General features: G+C 38.6%; 1 protein-coding gene across 1 annotated transcript in view; it reads right to left on the reverse strand.

Annotated features, from left to right (window-relative positions):
• Positions 1 to 1,988: 1,988 nt before the first annotated feature.
• The window catches only part of mdfic (MyoD family inhibitor domain containing), a 34,980-nt gene continuing 9,520 nt past the window's right edge, over positions 1,989 to 27,448 (reverse strand). The window contains exons 4-5 of the mRNA XM_066723771.1: positions 10,067 to 10,318; positions 1,989 to 5,198 (exon numbers count right to left, since the gene is read on the reverse strand). Of these exons, the coding sequence (XP_066579868.1) occupies positions 4,951 to 5,198; positions 10,067 to 10,318 (500 nt within the window). The 3' untranslated portion in view covers positions 1,989 to 4,950. The remainder of the gene's footprint in view (positions 5,199 to 10,066; positions 10,319 to 27,448) is intronic.

Raw genomic sequence — 27,448 nt, forward strand, 5'->3', positions numbered from 1 at the left:
TTGTGCAATTTAAATATCCAGGATAATAAGTAACAGAAAAATATATCAACATCAATACACTCGATCCTGATCAAAGATGCCTTTTCACATTGACCTTAAAATGGGGGGCAATAAAGGAAGTTATCAGATATTAATCTGAATTATACTTGGAAGACGGGAAAAAAATGTGTACAAGCAAATAAATAGGAGGAGGAAATATTCTGGTCCCCATGTCATACCGAATTAAATTCTCCAGGTAATGACCCCATTTGCATAGTAAGCTGAACCCACAAGTGGGAATTTTAATGGGGGCACCACCTGAGTACATTAATTGAGTGTGACATTACTTGAACTAGTTTTGTGCTTACCCCACTGAAAGATCTATTCATATTATTTTTTATGTCATGCTACAAGTCAGATTTTAAGAAGATACCAACAGTCCTTCAAACTTTGATGTGGATGAGAAGAAAGGATATTATTACATTATGCATCACATGCTCAGTGTAGGCCCTCAATTTGGCAGAACCTAATGAATCTCTGGAATGCAGTTTCTCAGTTCTTATGCATGTTACATCTGAATGTTAATTTACAGAATATGAATGAAAAGCCTGCTTCCCCCCTTTTCTTGAAAACTGGCACCAATACAACTTGGTCTCAAACACGGCCACATGCACGCCGGTTCTGCATGACCAGGCTTTAGGTTTGATGGGATGTTTTCTTTCTGCCGATTTTGTAAACCAGGGTCTCTTTTTCAACATAATCGGTGTATAACCATTGCACAAATCATATAATTACATTTGGCTCAGTAAAGAGTTTTAAAACCTTTCATTGCTGGGGGATTGATAAGGTTGTGCACATATATTTTAGTGCGTGTAACAAAGAGCTTTGAAGCAATAGCACAGCAATAAAAAAAACAGCATTAAAACAAATTTCATTATTAAATAAAAAAATAAGAGAATTCAAAAGCTGTAATGTGTATATTTCTATAGCTGAGGGCACCAGACGTTCATTTTGTGGGCCTGACTTACATCCGACCGAGGAGAGAGGAAAAAAAAAAAAACTGCTTTAATGACTTATTTAATATTGTAAGAGAAATGACCTCGGGTCCAAGCAGCACTAAATTTCTCAAGACTGAAAACAGAAACAATGGAATTTTCTTAATCATGAAATTACAAGTGCTTGTGCTGAATTGAACTGAGGGAAATTGATTAAAAGGATAAAGGTGGGTGACTTTGCAAAAGGTCACCGTACACTTACCTGGAGATGTTTTTTTTCCTCCCCCATGTGATTATATTTTAGAAAAAAAAAAAGAGTGATAGCCATTGGGAATATTTTCAAATGCCATTAGTGAAATAAGATGGTAATTTCCGAGAGGAATTTATCAAGGCAGAAAATATTAAAGGAATGGAAATGTCTTGCTGGGGCTTGCAGGGGGTATGCCAAATAGGGTAGTGTTGGGGTTAATTGAAAGGTTAATAGGGGGTTGTTCCAGCCAAAGGTCAGAGTACAGCATTACCCAGCAGGGGAGCTGTTTTGGTACTTGAGAACACGTAGCATACGTACGAAGCGATCAGCTGTTTCCCGCGTAGTGATGTCTGGGCGGACGCTTACTAAACGGATGACTGAGGCTAACCTTGGCTATCCGAGCTATATCTTTGCTCGTACCATCATTAGAGCTCCACACCTCCTAAGAAAAAGCAAGCGTTTCTGTCCACCATTGTATTCAACGCCTTTACAAATGACACGAATACTTCATACGGCCCCTGCTTCACAAGAAACAATAATGCGAAAAAAGAGGCCGGCTCTCAAACGCAAGTGTTCAAGTCCTGAATGCACTTAATTCCGATGAGTCATCACCACAGAAGGATAGCGCTCAGGTTTTCAAAGTCAAGGGCGTAACAGGAGGCCAAGCACAAAAGAGTGTCTGCCTTCAAGCCTTCTGTAGTAATCAAATGTGAATTCAGCATTACGACAGTGCAGACGCCTATTAAAATTCAGAACAGCGAACATACATTTTATGCATTTATTTTATTTTCAAAATAGTGTTCCATTTTACAGTTCACACCACAAAGTAATACAAACAGCAAGGTTTGGCATACGCTAAGGAAAACAAAAACAAAAATAAAATAAAACTGATAAGCCTCTCTTTATTAGTTTTATCAATCTAGTTATCAACTAATGTATGGTATGAAACTAAAAATTTACTTTTAAAGAAGATAAATAATACACAGTCAACAGAAATCGCACTTTCACATTATCTACATTTAGTTCTGAGTTTTTCTAGTCTATATGGTACTTACATCCTGCAGGTAGAAAAATAAGACTATATAATGAATTAGCTACAAAAATGTCAGAAAGGATTAGATAAAAAATGCTTTAATGCATTACTAAACATCCTCTGCTTTAGAGACATATTTTAAATAGTGCTAACACCTTACAAAAGACAAAACAGTAAGCAACATAAGTAAACGTACAGTTTTTAAGCTTGTCAAGGGGATTCAACATTTTAAGCACCATATCCAAACCTCCTTTGAAGAAATCTACCAAGTGCATGGTGATTTAAAAAAACAGCAATACCTTTTCCAAACAAAACATTTTGGTGATGCTGGGTGTAACACACAATCTTATGACCTTCTGTATTTAACAGTACATGGCAGCACCATGATTTACTTATTTCCAGAGTCAATGTCCACACCTGATCAATAACTCATCCGAACATCTGAGCCGAGATATTTTTTTTCTGGTCATCTCCTGTTTTAATAACAATGTTCAGATCACATCAGAGGGGACCTCTCTGTCTTGAGCTGTACGGTCTTTTGCCACAATGCCTATATATTATACACCACTTTTAAAGAAACAACTAATTTAATAATCATACAAGGAATACCAGATTTGGTAAAGAATTTAATCTAAAACATTTTTTTTTTACTTTTATATTAAATAGAAAGTATATTTAATTTAGTTCCAAAATGTCAATCAAATGATCTCCATTCATTTCCTGTTTATGTATTTTTATATAATACAAATATAGCCTGAGGGGAAATCGCATGATTTACAGTTTTCTATGCACCCTGCATCACGTTGTTTTATCCGAAGACCAGACGCTGCATTTTATTAAAGGGTTCCATTAAACTGTAATTTATATTTACATGTCAATTGTAAACATAACTGATTTTCCTACTGTTAGAAATACTAATGCAAATCTGTCTAATCTGTTTATGCAAGTTTTTCTTTCAAGGTGCTGGCTGGCATTGTGGGTAATTATTATAATATCCTGCTCCTCAAAAGTAGGCACTGACAACATATTTTCATATGAAATGTAAATATATGAAGTAAATAAATCTGGAAACAAACATGTTAAAAAGGCCAGTCCTGTGATTGGCAAGAGATACCAAATGGTGTTTGACTATGAATCAGAATTACATGGTCATACTTTACATGTATTTAAAATACTGTCTAGTTTACTGACAAGAAACAAAACAAAACAAAGGGAATAGCAGCAAACCGATCACCAAATGAAATAAGTTCAACCCATATCTATCCAACTTTTGCTATTCCACAACAGTAAATACATTAAACAAAATTCCAATTATCTGTCAGGAAACCAGTATATCCACTTTGTCCCACCATTATTATTAAAACAAATTAATGTTGATCTTCTCCTAACTGCAAATTACATTTTCAAACCCTTCTTTATTTTTTGTGTAAATAAGTACATTTAGAAATGAATCTCTAATGATACATTTTACGTCTACTTTAATTTAAGATTAGTCTAAGAATGTGAATCAAATAAAATCATTCACAAATTCCTGTAATCTGTACTGATACAAAGGACATGAAGTCTTAGTTTAATTAACTTAGTTGAATGTCTTGTATCGATTGATTGTTCATGCTGAACAACAACTAACAATTTAGACAAAATCAACACAATCAATACATATATTGACTATATAATTGCAGGTTAGCGAGAATATTCAGATGTGGAAAGAGATAAAATCCTTGCCCTTTAAATTGCTGGGACTACTGAGCTACTCAGCCCTATATACATATATAGACACTTTACACTTAACCTATGTAGATCTGAGATGCTTAGATATGCCCGAGGCCACATTGAGATGCTATAATGGAAATCACACTTTTTGTGGGAAGGTTTTTGTGTTTTTCCACTTAATATTTTATTCACTTGAGAAGACAATAAGTATGGAGGTGACCTGAAAAGCTACTTGTTCATTTGAATTAACAACAATTTTTGATTTAGTTCTACAGTTACTGAGCAAAAAATGCAAAATGCACAACAATGTAAAAGATTACCTGTTAACCTAGCTACAGTAGACAATGCTAAAATAACGGTGACATTTCAGTAAAAACAACAAAAAACTAAAACAAACAAACATAAAACGATATTGTATTTTTATATTTAATAAAAAAATACTGGAAATTGAAGCCTTATATTGAAAATAATGCCCAAGAAACCCAACTTAGTCTTGTATAGATGAAAATATTCAACAAAGACACTGAGCAAATCTCTTGGACACAGATATGAAAATATCTTTGGTTGATTATTTACAAATGTATATGAAAGTGCTAACAGCAGCATAATACAAATTGGAGTATATATATGTGGAGTATATCTGTATACATTTAAGATAAGTCATAGATATTGTAATAAGTTAAAACTACAGTTACAAACAGCCTGCAAAATTACTTTACTGCTAATGGTTTAATCTTTTCGAAACACTAGTCTTGATTAAGCACATTTGGGAGTAGTACAGTATAACAACTGCTTTTTTTTTGGTTTTCGAAACGACTCTTGTGGGAGTAGCAGGCCCTCTGATATAGCAACGTCCGATACAAAAGCGTCTTTGAGATGGAGAGCGAACCCAGAGGCGGTGCTGAGCCTCGTGAGTCGAGCGGCCCGCGTGTTCTGCCGTCCTCCTGGGAATCTCGCCGCAGCGGGAGCGAGCGAGCGGTTCAAGTGGGGAAGCAGATGCCACAGCACTCCATGCAGATCTCCAGGCAGTCGGACGATTCGCAGCAGGCGTCCATGATGCCGCAGTCCATGTCGCAGGGGCAGTTGCAGTCGTCCCCCAGGTCGTCCCCACAGCAGCAGCAGCAGGCCTCAGAGCTGCAGGTCCCACAGGACGCCTGCGCCACCACGATGTTGCACAGCGTGAGGAACTCGCAGAACAGGCAGGCCAGGATGCAGTGCACACAGCAGTCTGCCACGAGGCCCAGATAGAGGCGAGGCACAGAATATAGGGGGAGAACAAGAGATGATTAAAGACAGAAACTTGAAAACTTCAGTGTTTTCCAATAACCCAACACCCAACCGGGGAATGCCCTCTGACAAATTTCAAACTGCCTACTTGTTTGTTTTAGTTTTTTTAAATAAATGATTACTATTAGGCTGTGGCTGACAGAAATACAGTAGTTCCTTATGGAGAAAAAGGGTTATTTGCCAACAGTTTTGATATTCTTACAAAAATAAACTTCAGTCTAAACGGAATGAATGATTGAATGAATACATAAACGGATTTAATTTTGTCTTCTCTACACTGAAACAGATTTAGATATGTTTTCCATCTCCTGTGCAAGCTCAGAGATGTGCACAGATTTAGGCCCGACGCGCAGAGGGAGAGAGAGAGCTCTGAGGAGGAGGATGACGACGGATGCAGAGAGTTTACCGGAACAGGAGCAGAAAACCTGCTGTTTCTGAAATAAATCTCGGCTTCCAGTGAAAAAAGGCAGAAAAACAGGAGGAGAGAAAGCAGAGGAATCAGCAGCAGAAAGGAATTTCAAAGGAATGAATTACACTTTTGGGGCTGATTAGCAAATTTTATAATAATGGGAACATTATCATGCAAACGCACTAGCTGATCATGTAAAGCTGATTAATAATGTCCCAAATTTCAGCGGCAAATTGCTGCACTAATGCTGATGTTTTTCTCCTTTTTGATTAACATTTAACCTCTTTTTAGGAGTTTTACGTGTTTTTTTAGCATAATGACACATTACTTTTATTCACATTGATATGAGGAAAAAAATGTATTTATCTTTCTTTTTCACATTACCACATTTAGATTCTCTGCAAGCTATATCATATAATGGGCTGAATCCTTATTACTCTAAAATGGATTTCACGTTCAAAACATACAACCAGAATAGTACTGAATATATTGTTGTCCCTGGTATTATGTGCAGGAGAATTACATTCAACAATAATATATATATATATATATATATATATATATATATATATATACACACTTGTATTTATTGAAATCCTGCAGGTCAGAGTATCATCAGTAAATCAGTAAATACATCTCTTTAGTTGTACATCTTCCCTACACAATACAATAATATGACACACATGCATACACACGCAGCGTATGCACTTGACAAAATGTATACTTATTAATGTTAATGTTTTTTAGTTAAAACACACAAAACAGTGCCCCTGTGCTGTATTATCAAATATTTTAGTGAGAAATCAATATAAATATATAAACATTAGATAACGGAGATATTTACTTGGATGTATAATTCATTTGCAATTATTAGTTTGAATTTTAAGGAAAGCATAAAGAGGTCAAGTTATAATATGAAAAGGTACGGCGAATTGCTGCTGCACTATCGGAGGAGTAACACACACCTATAACCACGTTAAAGCAGTTTAAGACTCAACTGAAACGTCCAAATTCTGGAACAGCAAGAACGCTAACAGCAAAAACAGTCGGGAAAATTATTTGAGGCATCTGGAAAACTGAAAGGCGAACATCAAAAGATGCACAGCATGACATCAAGCAAGATGGAATAAATATACACCCAAGAAGAGTATGAAAATATTAAAACAAAGACAGACTGTTTGGTGGACGGCCAACATGCAACCTCTTTGGCAGCCAAGGCCCAGTGAGGAGGGTGCTGGGAAACTCACAGGAGGATTAGAAAGGCGGACTAACTGAGTTTCATCCAAAGCCTCCTGATATAAATCAAGTCACTCCAATGAAACTCATCTAAAGTTACATGGTCTGGTCAATGCATCAACTGCTGGCTAATGAAATATCCCCTTATAATGAGGGCCAATAACAGTGATTCTAAAATAGATGTAGGCAGGTATAGCTTAACAAAATAGAAAAGCCAAATACACCTCTACCCCGATATAACGCAGTCCTCAGGAGCCAAAAACTATAGTGAACTTTTATCGAACTATTGTCCCTGGCATTATTTGCAGTACATATCCTTACAAATTGTTGTAAAAAAGGATTTTCATATTTTTACAAATAGGAGTTTGGGCCCCTTTGTCACAACTATGTTACATGTTGATTAAGTAATTTGAACTGATAACTATTACACAGTTTGAAACCATGTTGGAGATTTTACTTACAGAAAAGTTTAAAATTAAGTTAAAAGGGTTACGTAATTGACAGATTTAAACTGTCAATGTTATAACTTTATTGAAGACTTGCAGAAAAGACTGTTTCTTATGCAGTGAAGATCGAAGTGAATGTTTATAAATGTTCTAAATGTGCTCGGCCTTGTGCTTTGACTTTCTACAACATTTTTCCTTTACCGTGTTCTATCCGATTGAGTTCTATCGGGGTGTATGACTGCTGCTATAAAAGTTATAAAAGCTAAAAGCCACCATGCGTGTCCATTCTGGTTCACGTGCCTGGAAGCATACGGTCCCAAAGCTGCATGAAGCCGTTCAGCATCCCAGAGGGCAGTGGGACGGGTAACCCATTTAACTGCCCCAAGGTACCCAGTTTTCACAATACAGTTGTTTGTATGGGACAACTAACTTTAGAAGCACCATGTGTAAAGTGTGTATAATTGTATTTGATCATATGTAATTCCTTCTACCATCTCACTGTCTTATATGTGTGGGTTTATACAAATGTAAAACCTTTAGCTACATCTCTATATACACCCAATCATATGCGATATAACCATATGATTTGGGAAAAGAGAAAAAGTACAAAACACAGCTTTTAACTCTGTATTTAACTGGCCTTAATAGCCGCTTCATACTGCGCCATTCCCCACACAGCACAGTCTCTTGTGCAGCAAAGAAAGGTTGGTCTCGGCCTACTTGGAGTACCGTTACAGTTAAAGCCAGAGCTGTTTTATGGGACTGAGATCGTGGGAATGCCATGGAACATATTTTGAAGCAAAAACATCCTTCAGCCACTGTGTGACACTCACAGCTTTTTGACCTGGTGCTACAGTTTAAAGAAATGAGATTTGATCAATGCTGTCCACCATCATACGTATGTTGTCATCATGTGTATTGGTAGTCATGGGAGATGTATCTTTTCAGTGAATGTGAATTGAAAATGCACAGATTGACGATTTTTCCATTTGCGTGCCTGCATGTGCACATACACACACACACATATATATATATATTTCCCTTGTTGGTTTATATATCAAGCTACGCCAATAATTCAGCAAGCTTTCATGTTGCCCCAAGAGGTCATACATGACAGAGGTTTCTGTTACCATTGTAATGGTTAATGTGTTCACTTACACGATATTGACCTAGACCACTTTCTGTTTAAACTAGCTACACTGGCAGAGTTCAGAACACTCAAAACAAATCTCCAGGCACTCAGCCGTCTCACAGCAAGAATCAAAGAGGGCAAAATCACAATCGATGTGGCAGTCGAGGTCCTCCGCAGGGGGCTCCTCCAGGCCCACACAGCAACAGGAGCCGCCGTCACAGCAGGTGCTACAGGCTACATGCAGGCGGTAGGAGCAGACCTCCAGGAGACCAAGGGTGAGCGCAGAGCACCGACAGGAGAGACGAATCCAAAGACACACAGCAGCCCGACACAGACGGGAGGCGAGAGACGTGAGGAGGACCATAGTGGTCAGCAGACATGGGCACAGGGGAGAGGCAATCAGAAACAGCAGCACAGAAACTGCATGTTTAAACAACACAGGACACGAAATATGCTGAAGACTATTAGAAAGCAGCTTTTAGTTAGGAAAGATAGAAATCTGATGTGCTTATTAACCTTACAACCGATGTCATATGATCACATGATTGAGGCACCTTAGCCCAGTAAATCACAACTTTTTGGCCATTTCTAATCAATATTTCCTGTGGGTTTCCAGACAAACAGTCCACCCCTTTAAGAACAAGCATTGATTTCGTTATTGTTCAGCTGCAACATTTGAGTGCATGATGCACACTACCTGCTGTGTGAATATATCAGTTAAAAGACTGAGCAGAATTGAATGCTTGAAGTTCTATTATAATAATTATTATTATAAATGAGAAAGAAGATTAAAGTCAACCGAAAATTGTGAAAAAAAGAGGATGCAGACCAGTTTCTGTTCCGTTATATTGTTATATATATAGTTTCTGTTATATTCAACAAATATGTACTGTGCACTCAGCTGAAAAGGGAATGAAAAACAAGGAAGGCAAGACAGATGGAAGCTTAAAAAGTGAAAATGTTCTAACCCTTTCATTAAAACGAAGACAATGAATATAACACGAAACTCATTGTAAATTATCGGCCCTGTTAAAAATGAATGGCACATGCAGCTGTAGTACCAGGACACTACGGGAACCCTACACTCTAACCTCATTATAAGTTTACACCTTGGTGACTAACAACAATAATCCTCTTCAAATCACCTTCATTATAACACAGATCTCATTATAACATGCAAAATGCTGTGTTCCCCAGGACAGGTCTAAAAAAAGGTAAAGTGCGTTAATCATGAAAGACACGTTTTGATTTTTGCACCTGGGCTACTCATCCTAATCATAAATATAAAATCTTAAATCAAACATTGCGTTTAACACTGCAACCATCCTTATTTCATTACTTGTGTGTCATTACCAGTTTTTATTGCTCTGTAATTCCACAGTAGTTTATTGTTTGACTGTTTTGAACCTTTAACTCTTGGTATTTTTATGGTATGTTAATTTCATTAGAAAAGCAATGGGGAGTGTGTGTGTGTGTTTGGTGGGGCTTCTATAAAGGTCAATATGAGGAAAAAATTAAATAAAAACCCAATACAGTATTACCTGTGACTCAAAGTGGCTTTAAATCACTATTACTCATCCTCCTACCTTCTGGCGATGATCCTGGCTTTTGAGAGTACGTCGAGCTGCCTCTACTTTTCTTGCTGCTGTCGCTGCTCACCGACAGGCTCGACTGCAGTTTTCTGTGCATTTTCTGCGAAACTGCGCTCGCGTGTGTGACCCCGTTGTGAATTCCATTTCCATTACTCAGACCCGCGTAGCCATTGTGCAGCTTGCCAGGTTCTCCCTCGCTCTGTTCCAGCGCGGAGGGATTTGGCTGTGGCAACGGTTGAGGCTGGGCTGGGAACATAAATTTAAAAACATATTTACTGATATGACCACAGCACTGATTTGGGGTTAAAAAAACACAATATGAGTTTTAGTGTACCACGAAAAGCACATTGTTAGGTAAATACCACTTTAAGAGACCGGCTCTGACAGTGAAGGAGTTTTATTTCTTTACACATAAAAAGAATGCAGAATTTTAGAATGTAGCAACTTAAATCAAGTTTTTGTTGCTGAACAATTAAACTGCTTGGAAATGGATTTGAAGAGTACACAATGGGCAATTTTAACAAAACAAACGCACATACCAGCAAACTAACAAAAACCTGCTGCCTGACTGAAGTAAACAACTCACAACCCACTTCAAAAGAAGCAGTAGCAGCAACCACAAAACGTTTACAGAGGTTGGTTTTGGACACAGGCTGCATTCTCACAGGCACGGACCCCTCAGGGGGCAGCCCACATTGTGACCACCACTACTGCACCAGTGCAAAAGCAGCCAGCTTCCACTCCCGGGTTGAATATCTCTGCTGTTTCAATATGACATTTGAGAGCAACTGCCCTTGTGTTCCCGGCCAACGTCTTACAACATCAAGAAAACAAAACGGCCATTTAGCACTTGAAATGGTTTTGAGCACATTAACAAAATAATATGACTAATATGACTGATTCTTTTGAAGGGGGGCAGTACGAATATAATTGTGCTTTTGTATGTTGTGGCTGTTGGCATGGTTTTTAAAACTCACTAGGTGTGAAGCGGAGAACACGCTGAACTGCACCGTATGACCTGCTTTTCTTGTACTCACTAGTATACATGCTTTTATAGAACTAATCAATCCTCCTAAAATACTCAAAGACATTACGCAAAGCCTAAAAATATGTCTCAAAGTGGATTAAACCATGATGTAGGAACTCTTGTGGCTTACAAAATGACAGACATACCAGAGACATTTTGGGCCAACGATACTTTCCGTGCAAGCATGCGAGGTCCTGGAAATAGGGATGTCTTGAGGTTTGGTAGTACTGGAATTACACTCTCATGACAAGCATCTTTGTACAAGGGCTTCAGATGCACACCATCTGTCCCGCTTGTCAGTGTGTGTCAGGGCACGCCTGTCTCAAAGTTCAACAGTTAGAAACCATATGGCCTACAAGCTTGCTTTTCATATAAGGCCGATGGTGCACAATGCAGCATATTTTTGCAGTGGGAAGTGTAAAAACAGTTTAAGTTGAATCCCTCCTTAAGTACATTTTCGGTAACATAATGGTCATGTGTGATTTTATCCTGAACTTACAACGGTTCTGATTGGACACAAAAAGAAAACTGAAAAACTCAACAGCATGATAAAGTGAGAACACTGACAAGTTGGACTGATACTCATACGTCAATTAGAACCAAATTATGTAATATAAAGTTATTCTCACACAATGAGCCTGTACTAATCATTGATGAAAGAAGTCAAATGTATGTAATATATATATATATATATATATATATATATATATACACTCACCTAAAGGATTATTAGGAACACCTGTTCAATTTCTCATTAATGCAATTATCTAACCAACCAATCACATGGCAGTTGCTTCAATGCATTTAGGGGTGTGGTCCTGGTCAAGACAATCTCCTGAACTCCAAACTGAATGTCTGAATGGGAAAGAAAGGTGATTTAAGCAATTTTGAGCGTGGCATGGTTGTTGGTGCCAGACGGGCCGGTCTGAGTATTTTACAATCTGCTCAGTTACTGGGATTTTCACGCACAACCATTTCTAGGGTTTACAAAGAATGGTGCGAAAAGGGAAAAACATCCAGTATGCGGCAGTCCTGTGGGCAAAAATGCTTTGTTGATGCTAGAGGTCAGAGGAGAATGGGCCGACTGATTCAAGCTGATAGAAGAGCAACTTTGACTGAAATAACCACTCGTTACAACCGAGGTATGCAGCAAAGCATTTGTGAAGCCACAACACGTACAACCTTGAGGCGGATGGGCTACAACAGCAGAAGACCCCACCGGGTACCACTCATATCCACTACAAATAGGAAAAAGAGGCTACAATTTGCACAAGCTCACCAAAATTGGACAGTTGAAGACTGGAAAAATGTTGCCTGGTCTGATGAGTCTCGATTTCTGTTGAGACATTCAGATGGTAGAGTCAGAATTTGGTGTAAACAGAATGAGAACATGGATCCATCATGCCTTGTTACCACTGTGCAGGCTGGTAATTGGTGGTGTAATGGTGTGGGGGATGTTTTCTTGGCACACTTTAGGCCCCTTAGTGCCAATTGGGCATCGTTTAAATGCCACGGCCTACCTGAGCATTGTTTCTGACCATGTCCATCCCTTTATGACCACCATGTACCCATCCTCTGATGGCTACTTCCAGCAGGATAATGCACCATGTCACAAAGGTCGAATCATTTCAAATTGGTTTCTTGAACATGACAATGAGTTCACTGTACTAAACTGGCCCCCACAGTCACCAGATCTCAACCCAATAGAGCATCTTTGGGATGTGGTGGAATGGGAGCTTCGTGCCCTGGATGTGCATCCCACAAATCTCCATCAACTGCAAGATGCTATCCTATCAATATGGGCCAACATTTCTAAAGAATGCCTTCAGCACCTTGTTGAATCAATGCCACGTAGAATTAAGGCAGTTCTGAAGGCGAAAGGGGGTCAAACACAGTATTAGTATGGTGTTCCTAATAATCCTTTAGGTGAGTGTATATATATATATATATACACTCACCTAAAGGATTATTAGGAACACCTGTTCAATTTCTCATTAATGCAATTATCTAACCAGCCAATCACATGGCAGTTGCTTCAATGCATTTAGGGGTGTGGTCCTGGTCAAGACAATCTCCTGAACTCCAAACTGAATGTCTGAATGGGAAAGAAAGGTGATTTAAGCAATTTTGAGCGTGGCATGGTTGTTGGTGCCAGACGGGCCGGTCTGAGTATTTCACTCTCTCACTGCTCAGTTACTGGGATTTTCACGCACAACCATTTCTAGGGTTTACAAAGAATGGTGTGAAAAGGGAAAAACATCCAGTATGCGGCAGTCCTGTGGGCGAAAATGCCTTGTTGATGCTAGAGGTCAGAGGAGAATGGGCCGACTGATTCAAGCTGATAGAAGAGCAACTTTGACTGAAATAACCACTCGTTACAACCGAGGTATGCAGCAAAGCATTTGTGAAGCCACAACACGTACAACCTTGAGGCGGATGGGCTACAACAGCAGAAGACCCCACCGGGTACCACTCATCTCCACTACAAATAGGAAAAAGAGGATACAATTTGCACAAGCTCACCAAAACTGGACAGTTGAAGACTGGAAAAATGTTGCCTGGTCTGATGAGTCTCGATTTCTGTTGAGACATTCAGATGGTAGAGTCAGAATTTGGCGTAAACAGAATGAGAACATGGATCCATCATGCCTTGTTACCACTGTGCAGGCTGGTGGTGGTGGTGTAATGGTGTGGGGGATGTTTTCTTGGCACACTTTAGGCCCCTTAGTGCCAATTGGGCATCGTTTAAATGCCACGGCCTACCTGAGCATTGTTTCTGACCATGTCCATCCCTTTATGACCACCATGTACCCATCCTCTGATGGCTACTTCCAGCAGGATAATGCACCATGTCACAAAGGTCGAATCATTTCAAATTGGTTTCTTGAACATGACAATGAGTCCACTGTACTAAACTGGCCCCCACAGTCACCAGATCTCAACCCAATAGAGCATCTTTGGGATGTGGTGGAACGGGAGCTTCGTGCCCTGGATGTGCATCCCACAAATCTCCAACAACTGCAAGATGATATCCTATCAATATGGGCCAACATTTCTAAAGAATGCTTTCAGCACCTTGTTGAATCAATGCCACGTAGAATTAAGGCAGTTCTGAAGGCGAAAGGGGGTCAAACACAGTATTAGTATGGTGTTCCTAATAATCCTTTAGGTGAGTGTATATATATATATATATATATATATATATATATATATATATATATATTTAACAGCGAATTAAGTTTTAATCTTCAACCTGAATGCAATGGAATCCTGTGCTTTTGTTTCAATGTCCTCAATTTAAGTAAACATATGAAACAGGAGGGAAAAAAAATGAAATAAATGTTTTCTCTCTTATTCCTTGTCTTTCTATCATTACCCAGTCTTCCAATTATTCTGTTTTAAATGCACACCACTGTTTTATTTTTATGAATAATTCTGCAAATAATAATGAATAATGCAAGGAATCATAATATTAATAACTACTTTAACTGGACAGTTTTGTAAGAGCTTGTACTAAGAATGCTGCATAATATCCAAGTAGGGCTTCTTTAAAATACATGATCTCTCAATATCCTTTGTTCTCCTGTTTAACCATTACAGGAAACAGAAGGCAGGTTGTACAGCGTCTACACATATGCAGCGTGCAGGTGAGTTAAAAGCACTCTCGCGTAATGATGCTCCCTTTTCATGGAACCGAAAGTCCCTTATTCGTACAATCTTTACATATGTGACAGCTCTGAAAAGTCAACCGCAGACCATCTGATAAAATGGAACAGTGGCATTTTCAGAAGTGTAACTTGTGCACATTCAGCTCTTCTGGGAACTCTACGTTATGTTCCATCTGCATTATAAAAGGAACAGTGAAACGTAGAAGTTATGAGTTCTGAATTATTCATTTTTTTTGTCTGTATATTCAAGATTTTTTTTTTTTTTTTTTTTTTTTTTTTTTTTTTTACAAACTCTGCATTTTGCAGCGCATAATAACCCACAATAATAAGCACCTACAAATTTTTTGACAGATCATCTCTTATGAAAGTATCGTTTTGTAAGATATCTGAACTTTTCAAATCAGACAGTCACACCGCACCACACAGTGCGCGTACACACCAACAAACGCAATTACAGAGAACAAGAAAAGCCCAAGTTTTTTAACAACACATCACCCGCGGCATCTGACAAGAATATGAAACAATGCAACACAAACAAATGCTGCAGATCTATTATTTTGTATAAAAAAGAGCATTAATTTATAAATAATTGTAGACCGTATGTTATTATTTTCAGTGAAGCCCTTTATGTAAACAGCAAACAATTAGTTTTACCAACATAATACATTCATTGTCTTTGTTTCTCTAAGTATTACTTATTCAATAAGAAAGGCAACGAATGTGCTATATGCTGTTTATGCCATGATAAAACATAGCGTGCAATAAACAGAATATCTTAGTTTTACCACTAAGGTTCAATGCTGCTACTAACAGCACAAATACTCCAAGCTACCACAAGGGAAGGGACAAGCCAGTCATCCAGTGATATGCTATGGAAGGTCTGGTTCTAGTAAAGGGAAACATCACCAGCAGTGCATGTTTTATGTTGGACAACAGCAGAAGGAAGTGAAATGGTGACAGCCTGCACATCTACCCACACAGTGGTCCAGATTAAATCATAACCTATTTGTTAATCTCAAACTACAGTACCGGTACTTGATGACTTGTTTCCACTGGTTTCCATTGCACAAAGCCATCCAACACAGGGAGGTGTTGTAAATGGGTTACCTTGGCCCTTTTCATCCAGCCAGAATTGTCTTGAATTAATTTAAAAGATTAATTAAGGACAAAAGTCTGGAATGGAATAGAACTGGCCCATCTTTCTTAACTCTGGGCTGGTTCACATCCACTATTGTGAATGGTTGCTTTTCTGTGATTTATTTTCCCAGAATCCTATAGTCCCACAAGTTCAAATGTAAACCACAGTAAACACACGGCAGTTCTGTTCTGTTTTTTTTTTATAAAATGCATACAATCAAAAGTACAGCCTTTATTATGTGGCAATGCACGATCAGAGGAACTACAGCTGTGGAGCAGCTCACATCGCAGCACTACTTATTACTCCAACATATTGCATCCTAGCTTTGGAGATCTATTCCTGCATTACTTCGGCTTCTATAGTGCAGTGAGATGACAAAGACACTTGTCTATAAAAGCAATTACCCAAAACGCGTTTTGCTATAAAACAGTTTATTTTTATATCGAGGTCAGAGAACCATCTATAAAAGACAAGCCAAAATAGGCTGGCAGAATGATTACCTTTCCTGTTCTAGTAAGTCAAGCTTTCAATTTAGAAAATATAAATAGTTATTAGAAAACCACCACATAAATCTCACAAAAATATAAGCAGTGGTTCCGTTTTCGAAGGCGTCTGACAGCCTCAAACAGCGGTTCACGTACAAAGCAAGCTAACAAATCTGAAAAACGTATTACTCTGTATTGTACTTGCATTCACTTTTCTGCATCCTGTGACACCAGGGCTTGAGGAAGATAAATTCCAATAGACACATACTTACATACAGATTCCTTTGGAGATTGGATCAAGTTCATATGTATGTTGTTGAATGTTCAGATACATTTTCAAAGGTTTAATCTTTCATATATGCAATTAAGGATATGCTAAGAAGTAAAACAGTAGCAAAGGGTAGAGCTGAAGGGAGAATCAAGACTGGCAATTATATAGAAATGGTCAAGATGTGATCAAAAGGAAATATGCATTAACTTTTTTGTGTGCATATGTTACATTTATTTCCCATATATCATATGAAAAGTATATTTCCTTCCCCAAAAGAAAAATGCGCCAAAACAAACTCTAGAAATACGTAATCGTGATGAACAAAAGACGTCCCCACGTGTTGTTCAGACTGCACTCAGGGCTCTGGGGTGGGAGCTTTGTGCCCGTTTCTGCTTAATGGCAGTCAGTGGTGGATTAATGACATCTGGCAGCATCTTCCTGGAGTCTATGTGTGACAAAACAGCATTCATCTTTTTTAATGGTGGCCTCGGAGCCCAGGCTTGAACCCCACAGAACACCTTCCCTGTCAGTCGCGATTACCAATTCATAGCTGCATAACCTCCCTGAAGGGAACCATCACAGCGATTGGAAAATTTAAACTACTTCACTATTTCAATTTCATTTTCATCCCGTGTCTAACCCAGTTATGGGGGTCCATGCTGTTGGTAGAGGAGGCTTCATCTACTAACACTTTTTTTTTCCATCTTTAATTTTCCATCTTTGGTTAAGCATAAATACACAATTCTAACAGCATATTCAGGGGGTTTCTTTTATTGAGGCAGGGCCATGGATTTCTGTACTTTTAAAAGTAAACAACATGTTTTACAGAAATAGAACACGACACGTTAATAGCCAATTTTAAGAAATACGGACGGAAAATTTCAAGATTGTGGTTCATCACAGCACTATGTAGTAACTCCAGTATATGTCAGTGTTGCGCACTGAGCTTACATCGAGGTGTGACCTTCAGTGTGTCTGAAATTATCTGCATTTAAAACTATTCTACAGCGCAGGTATCCCTAAGAAAAATATTTTATTTCTTTAAGCGGGCGCAATTATTTCTGAAACATACAAAGCATTGTCTTCAAATAAATGAGGAATAATATATGGAGTGGGGTTAGGGTGTGAGTGTTCCTTGACTGCCAAGCGCCTTATAAGTGGCATCCCAATTTGGTCCCCAGCACAGTGTCTGACAGGCTCAAATATCTTGGGAGCATTTTCAAAAGGCCAGTATTTGATGGATTCATGAAGAACACACAAGTATAATTGCCATTTGTCACCAGCCTTCACTGAATACCCCACACAGGGACCAAGCAGCTGCATCAAGGTAACAGATGCATTTCTGAAACTCTCCATCTGTAGATTTGTGTATAATTAGTGTGGTTATGGTACAAGACTGTGCAAATGAATAATGGAAATGAAAAAAACAAACAAACATGTTTACCATCCCCGACTTAACATATACATGCAACAATATAACATACATAACCAGCAGATGTGTGATAACCAACACGCCATGATTAAACATTGAACATTTACTTTCTTATACCGTCAAATTACATCACAAGAGAACATCTTAACAACGGAGTGACAGATTTCAGCTACTGCCAATTAAACAGAAAATAAACTAAGTATAATATTATATTCTATGCACAGGTATCCATTAATAGAAATGTAAATGTCTAGGTTCTAGGTAATGTATAGTTATAAATACTCTTTAATGTTTCTCACTTTTAATCAAATTGTTAATTGTTATTTGTTTGTATGTTCATCACTGTGTTTCCAGTGTTTGCAACTTGAAGGTAGGGGTTCTGATTGTTTCAGTTTTACATGATTTAATACAATTTCTACCTCCATATTCCTTATTCTTTGATATAAAATTCCACACGATTGCACCAGTTTTTATTCATTTTATTGGACCCAACTCTTTAAAATCAGAAACACAAATTTGTAAAAAAAAAAAAATAAAAAAAAAATTTGAAAATCAGAACAACAGTTTGTAAGGTTAACCTAGAATAACTCGCTAACGCAATGGGTATTATAGGAAGTTGAGCCTTACATACTGTGTTTGCCTTGTGAATGTCTTTTCTGGAAGTTATCGCGGGCAGTTGAGTCACTATTTCGTGTCCCCCCCCCACATCAGAGAACGGGAAACAGAACTTCCTGAATGGCACTCAATCAGACGCTACACCACAGCAGAAGGCACACTTCCAACATCTCCATGCAGCCACTTTGATTACTGCGGCTCTGAAGACAAACCATCTGCATATGTTTGTAATGGTGCTGTGTTTCTCTGACATCACTCCCCTGGTTTCTCCACACTGAAGAAATCCCCTACTCTTTGGGACTCATCTCTAGGAGTAGCGGCTTTGTTGCTAGTCTGAACTGTGTGGCGCAGTCGCTCAGAGTCCTGCCTGTGATGGAAGTTCAAACCTGAGGTGCCATGGCACAAGGTGGTGCCAAGACCTGGATCCCACAGACAGTCGTCCACAGGGTTTCAATGGGCAAAGTGTAACTGAGCTCCTCATGTTCACAACCCTGTTCTCTCAAGAACGTACAAACCCTCAGGACCCTTAGAGCAGCAGTTTGTCTGTCAATTGTGCTGTGTAGTTTTATGCTCTCTTAGGTGTTTTTGCAACTGCTGATTTATGTTAGCTTATTTATTAATCCTTCAAAAGTGTTCCCCAAAACACACTATTTTTCTAAAATGACACGACAGAGATATATGTTATTCTTCTATAGTGTCCAAATGTACATTAAACAACTGAAGAAAAGAATACACTGTTTGGTTAGGTAACCAAATGAAACATATGATACTTGCACCACAGGTACATTACAACCCATTGCAGCTCTTGAATCTGTCCTTTCCTGTTAATTAAAGCCTCCTCGCCCATGTTTCCTTATGAAGCGTACTGACACAGTATCTGTGGTGACTCCACAATTACAATACATTTCCAGTTTATGATAGGATCCTGGATATATACACAAATCACAATCAGTTTATTTTTCAAAAGATATAATCTCAAAGTGGTAAAAGGTTCAGAACAGAAAAACACTCCCAAGTACATTGAGGGGAAAAACGTATTTGATCCCCTGCTGATTTTGTACATTTGCCCACTGACAAAGAAATGATCAGTCTATAATTTTAATGGTAGGTGTATTTTAACAGTGAGAGACAGAATAACAGCAAAAAAAATCAAGAAAAACGCATTTCAAAAAATGTATAAATTGATTTGCATGTTAATGAGGGAAATAAGTATTTGATCCCCTATCAATCAGCAAGATTTCTGGCTCCCAGGAGTCTTTTATACAGGTAACGAGCCGAGACTCTCTTAAAGGGAGTGCTCCTAATCTCAGCTCGTTACCTGTATAAAACACACCTGTCCACAGAAGCAATCAATCAATCAGATTCCAAACTCTCCACCATGGCCAAGACCAAAGAGCTGTCCAAGGATGTCAGGGACAAGATTGTAGACCTACACAAGGCTGGAATGGGCTACATGACCATCGCCAAGCAGCTTGGTGAGAAGGTGACAACAGTTGGTGCGATTATTCGAAAATGGAAGAAACACAAAATAACTGTCAGTCTCCCTCGGTCTGGGGCTCCATGCAAGATCTCACTTCGTGGAGTTTCAATGATCATGAGAACAGTGAGGAATCAGCCCAGAACTACACGGGAGGATCTTGTTAATGATCTCAAGGCAGCTGGGACCATAGTCACCAAGAAAACAATTGGTAACACACTACGCCGTGAAGGACTGAAATCCTGCAGCGCCCGCAAGGTCCCCCTGCTCAAGAAAGCACATGTAGAGGCCCATCTGAAGTTTGCCAATGAACATCTGAATGATTCAGAGGAGAACTGGGTGAAAGTGTTGTGGTCAGATGAGACCAAAATCAAGCTCTTTAGCATCAACTCAACTCGCTGTGTTTGGAGGAGGAGGAATGACCCCAAGAACACCATCCCCACCGTCAAACATGGAGGTGGAAACATTATGCTTTGGGGGTGTTTTTCTGCTAAGGGGACAGGACAACTGCACCGCATCAAAGGGACGATGGACGGGGCCATGTACCGTCAAATCTTGGGTGAGAACCTCCTTCCCTCAGCCAGGGCATTGAAAATGGGTCGTGGATGGGTATTCCAGCATGACAATGACCCAAAACACACAGCCAAGGCAACAAAGGAGTGGCTCAAGAAGAAGCACATTAAGGTCCTTGAGTGGCCTAGCCAGCCTCCAGACCTTAATCCCATAGAAAATCTGTGGAGGGAGCTGAAGGTTCGAGTTGCCAAACGTCAGCCTCGAAACCTTAATGACTTGGAGAGGATCTGCAAAGAGGAGTGGGACAAAATCCCTCCTGAGATGTGTGCAAACCTGGTGGCCAACTACAAGAAACGTCTGACCTCTGTGATTGCCAACAAGGGTTTTGCCACCAAGTACTAAGTCGAAGGGGTCAAATACTTATTTCACTCATTAACATGCAAATCAATGTATAACTTTTTTTAAATGCGTTTTTCTGGATTTTTTTGTTGTTATTCTGTCTCTCACTGTTAAAATACACCTACCATTAAAATTATAGACTGATAATTTCTTTGTCAGTGGGCAAACGTACAAAATCAGCAGGGGATCAAATACTTTTTTCCCTCACTGTACATAAACTATAAATGTTTTTAGTTTCCAAATGTGCACGTGCGTCATCACTTCAGGAGTTACAAACATTGCATGTAAACTCCCTGTGGCATTTGTGTAAACTTATGTGTGTATATATTATATACTTATATAAAACAGATACATATCATAAAAGATCTCTACATTGCTCTGCTTCTTGGATGTTTCTTAAGTGCTCCACAAAAGTACAAAAAACGTAATTTTGCATTTCTCTTTTCCACGTGTGCATGAATGTATAATATCCAGCATCAACTGAAAACGTCAAATCATGTAAGCATTATCCACAAGTGGATTTAAACATTTAAGCAGACCTCCAGAAACCAGATTTTATTTAACAACACCTACCCACACTTACTAAATACGTGTTTCTTGGAGGCCTTGCACAAACTGGGTATCTTGGTTAAATTTCCCATCTGTAATAATACCATAGGTGAATGCAAATCCTTCGGCAGCTCTGCACATGCATCTTGTTAATGACTTAAAGCTAGGTAAAGTAAAACTCGTTCTACCTATTACACATTCCCCCGGCAAGACTTGTCTAATGAATTGCCCATGTTATTAGTGAGTAAAACATACATATCACACCTGAGACCAGACCTTAATCTAATCTAAATATACTGTTATATAAGGCAAAACATATCTCTGTAATTGAGAGCACTGTCCTTTCAGGATATGCGGTGTCTAACCAAGTTTCAACACGATCCATACTTGCATGTGCCGGTGTTTACTAAAGCCTGTCTCTATTGTCAAACTGGGTCAGTTTATGGTCTTTGGCTTGTGGTTCGTCGGTTTGGTTTCTTGTTTTTTTTAATATAAAAACGTCTTTAATCCTTGCCTGGTTTATCTGTCTTGTTGGAATGCAAATGTGTGAATATGCAACAACCTACTAGGAGAATTGTCTTTGTCCTTTAAACACCCTAAGGTGATGTTTCTCCTGCTAACAAACAGCAACGGCATGATTGCTGGTCTCAACTCAAAGTGAAATCCACGCTTCTCTTTTATTAAGACTATCTCAAGATCAGTGTTTATAGTTGCAGACGCATAAATGGAAATTATACGGAGAGAAAAAAAATAAATTATGAAACAGACTTCACCATAGGGTCTTTGTGTTTCTACGTATAATAACTGATTTAATATATGACCTTCCAACTCTTTGACAAAGACATTTGTGAGCTGTGAACAGGCTCAGAGTGTCACTGTAGCACTGTAGCAGTCCACTTACACAACCAATCTGATTAGATCTTATTTATCTGTATAGGTCATACCCCGTATGAAAATAACTGTGGCTAAACATGCAGAACAGTGATTTAAGTAAGGAATGTGTGGAAGATCTATATTACCATCAGAAGCAAGAGTCCTATTGAGAGTGTAAATGCCACCTGCTGTCTGAAACCCATGCATCCTGGCCCAAAGATGTTATTTTGGTATTGATGTAATTTTTCTCAACAAAAAGTTATACCAAAGACATTTTCATCAAGGAAGAACACTTACAACTGTGCTTAATTACCAGCCAGGATGAGTGGTGTTTATTATAGACTACCACAGGTCATCTGTGCATATCGGCCGAACTGAATTGTCTCGTTTGATAAAGCCCGGTATCACAGAGGGTGATGTTACATGACAGGTCCGTTTTAACTCCATCATCTTACCTCTAGCCCTTCTGATGATATTGTTTAAGATTTCATTTCAAATAAATCCAAAGGTTCACATCTTATTTTCCTCCTATTTTTCAGGCAATAAATTTGCAGTCAGTATTGCTCTGTTATACATGCCACGGCATACTTTTAATTCTTTATGACAATCATTTAAATTTGGTTCTTTAAATGCAACCTTCTGCGAAGATCTGACACACAAGAGGGCTATTAATATTCTAAGCAAATCTTTCTCTTGATAACAATGACAAAGAATGTAGGGCTGCTGGGATTTACTAATTTCAAATTTGGCAATTTTGCTGCTGATTGAGTGGAAAAAATAACCCCTTTGGACTTCCCAGTTCAGGTTAATTACATTTTACAGTGAAGAAGCAAACTTGAAACACGAAGCTTGATTTTTATGACCTCAACCTTTTAGCATTTTAAGTAATATCATCAATTACATTTTGATTTGAAAACAGAAAATTTGCGTGATTAATAATACCTCATAATATAATAATATACAATGAGTAGTAATTTATTTTTAATGAAACGGACAAATGCAAACCATTTACATAGTCATATTCTTTGGATTACAAAAGTAGGGGGCAAATACAAACAACATGAACACAATGACAGATTTGCTATGGATTAATAGGGATGGGTAAATACTATTAAGGTAACATAATGAATGTATCAAATGAATGACACTTTTTCTATAGCATTAAATCTCCATGTCTTCATTCTTCATCTTAGCTACCAAGAGCTACAGGCGTTTATGGCCAAGGCTGGTGAAAGTGTGCATGTGACAATATCGCAAGCACTTCACAAATCTGGCTGGTATGGTACTCAGAAAAGCCCACAGTGAATCCCATCTGAAGCATACAATAAAAAACACTGAGGGGACTCTGTAGCCATGTGGGAAAAAACGTTGGCGTCTGACTAAACTAAAATTGAACTATTTGGTCAAAATACAAAGTGTTTTGTTGGACGCTAACCCAACACATTGCATCAGTCAAAGAACACTATCCCTACTGTGATGCATGGTGGTGCAGCATCATGTTATTATGTTATTGTCAGTATAGAAGGGAAAATGAATGGAGCAAAGTATAGAAATGTCCTTGAGGAAAATCTGCTGCCCTATACAAGAATGCTAAAACTGGGACAGAAGTTCACCTTTCAACCTGACAATGACCTGAAGCACACAGCCACAACTACACTGGAGTAGCTAAGGAACAAAAATGTCCTCGAGTGATCCAGTCAGAGCTCCCACTTCAATCAGAAATGTGTGGTATGACTGCTGTCCATAAACACTCCCCAAGGGCTTGAACAGTCTTGTAAAGAAGAATGGTCAAATATTGCCAAATCGTTTGGCACAATATTTTTCACAATAAAACCTTTTTCCCCTTTAACAGTGTGGAGTATTGTGCATACATAAGTGGAAAAATCCTATTTTAAATGCTTGAAAGTCTTGAGGCACTGACAACAAAATATGAAAAAAGTTCAAGCGGGTGTAGACCTTTACCTCCCAACACAAAAGCTGTTGTGACTTTTCCTTTTAACGTTAAAAACAAAACTGTCTCTACTGCTATGTTTACAAATAGCAATGCACAGCGTTACACAAGGAGGCAGGTGCCAACTTTCAAATGTAAAGCTTTACGTCTTTGCCCATCCATACCAATTAAACTGCTGTATAATATGGATTACAGGTTATAAACTCATCTGACATGTATTCTGCAAGGATGGGTCATTTTCACACTCTTACTTTATGTGCAAATATCATTTGGGCCATGATATAAATTCCCAGAGAAGGGAAAGTAACTTTAACAGCTGTGTGTTTCCTTGTGGTTTCAGTCCAGCGAGATGTGGACATTCCCAGTTTCTGTAACCAGTCCTGTGTTTAAGTTCATCCAGGACCTTTCCACATGGGCCTCCCCATAGCCGAGTGAGGAAACCCTGAGGTCCCCACTCACCCTCCACTGATCAGCGCTACTCACAGACTGACCTATCAAGCCTTAATTTAACCGTTAACATTTTCTAATATGCTAACGTTTTTTGTCTTTAATAGTCAGCAACAGGTGCTTACTTGTGTGGTGCACCGTGAGTCTGTGGTAAAGCTGGGGCTTAAACAGGGCATTGCCTGGTATCAAAACCTTGTATTCAGGAATCAACAAAAGCATTGGGCTGTGACTTCCCAATAATTGATACTGTACTCATGAGACATACTGGCATTTTCCTTATCAATGCCGGTACCACAGTTTCAGAGAGGAGATGATTACATCTTCAGGGGTGCAAAGATAGGAAACTAGGAATCAGAATGAAAGAGACCGAACAATATTTTCCTCACTCTTCACATCATTGGGCATTTTCAAACATGTTATGGGAAACACATTAACAATGGAGTTGCTGTTAACTGGAATTAGTGACAGAGAACCGTTTATGTTTATTTTTTATGAATGTTAACAAACTAAACTATATAAATTGCACACATATCAGTATTTCAATGGTGGGCACCCAGTGAGCTTTAATTATCTAATTGCAATGTATTTCATTGCACTCAATATTTTCACTGAAGACATGGCAATTAAATTGTTTGACTCGTACTCATTACAGGACAGAAACACATAGTATATTTTTTTTAATTCTGGGGAAAAAAAAAAAATTGCAATCCAAAATCACTATGTTTTCATGCTGAAATACCTTTGAAAATGTTAATAACATGCCTGAAAACTTTATATAAAATAGATCTATAACAACAAAATGAGAAAATAATTACCAGAAGTAGAATTACAATTGCCATTTTAATCAACCCCTGTACTAGCATTTCACCCTATTTATACAGTTTATGATTCTATGGCCTACTGCTAAGTAATCACTTCAAAATTACTCCTTCAGTTCTTAATGGTCTCTTAGTTTTAACAGATGATTTCAGTGGTACCAGGGGTCTAAAGATTAAAAATAGACATTAAGCTCTTGCACGACACAAATCAATTCCAATTCCTTCTCAGCATCGTCTACAACTAAATTTATTCACAAAGAACTGGATACTCAAAACAGTATGATAATATAATTTAATTAAGTTTCTTTTCCAATAGTTTTCTTGGAATGTTTTAGGACCTTATGTGCGAAATGCTGCCTAAGTAGCCTTTCGGTTTTCAAAAATAAAAAAATAAAACTTTTTCCCACAAAGTCAAAATCATTTTTGGTCACAACACTATTTCACGAAAACACAAGCTTTCTCACTTATGTTCAGGGATTTTGGAAATATAGAACATGTTGATTCAAGTCACAGAGATTCATTAATAATCTTATGACTATGCCACCAGAGTGCTCAATATATTCCAGTAAATTAAAACATTAATGTAGAGCAGCGAATGGTTTTCATAGATTCATAAAGATTATCGAGCAGTAACCTAACAATAACTAGTCACTACCTCTGTTCCTCTGATGTCTGTGGACTGTGCACACATGCATGTATGAAGCTTTGCTGAAGGCTCAAACGATGGCAGCTGCATGCAACATTTTCATCAAATCACTCTCTCTTTATTCATTTGTTTTTAACATAGCTGACCATACCACTGGGGATACAACACACTTTAACTGTAATGGTATACAGCCACTCAGCACAATCAGGCATCAGATGATAATGGGCCCCCCCATTCCCACAAACTGGAAATGCCACTCATTTACCCCATAGCGGATATTCAAGATGCGCCGACCGCTGTCAGGATTGTCTGCTGGTAACTAGGGTACTGCATGACAGATAGCAAAATGCTACACAACTGCAATAGGCCACTGGGGACCACATCGAGACAAACTTAAAAATTGCCATCACACCACATATCTAAGAGATCATTAACCAAACACTGTGCTTCCCATGACTCCCAGACACTGGTGTAAACTAAATAAGTGATGGACCATGGTCACACGCAACGTTCTCAGACGGGACAAGGTTCAGGCTACACTTGTGAGACAGACAGACAAGTGTGTGTCGGCATGGGAGAATTTTATCATCCTATCGCCATAGTTCCTTCTGTTCAATATGGCTCGTCCTCCCAATGACTGGCTACACTGATCTCCGCTTTTACCAGGATCATATCACGATCGTTCTACACTACAGTGTTGGGTTATCATGTTGGGTTATTTTCCAAGATGACACCCTGCACGTCATGGCCGACCTTCTCCAAATTCTCTCTAGTCATGATGTATAGGACATCTCTTCCCAGATGTCTCCTTCAGATCAGAACCCCCACAGGAATTTGCCACGACTCCTCGATGAATGGTACCACATGTTGCTGCCAAAGGCTGCCCTTGTTCTAAAAATGCACCAATTCAATTGCTACAGGTCACTCTACAAATTCGACTGCTGAAGATTATATTTGTATACACCGCATTCCATCATTATGTGTAGACATTAAAATACATCTCCCCAAAAAGACCGCCATCATGTTGTGCAACGATGGCCAAAAGACAAGCCTTACCATTAAATAGT

This window comes from Amia ocellicauda, chromosome 15, assembly GCF_036373705.1.
Source record: "Amia ocellicauda isolate fAmiCal2 chromosome 15, fAmiCal2.hap1, whole genome shotgun sequence".
NCBI classification, from domain to species: domain Eukaryota; kingdom Metazoa; phylum Chordata; class Actinopteri; order Amiiformes; family Amiidae; genus Amia; species Amia ocellicauda.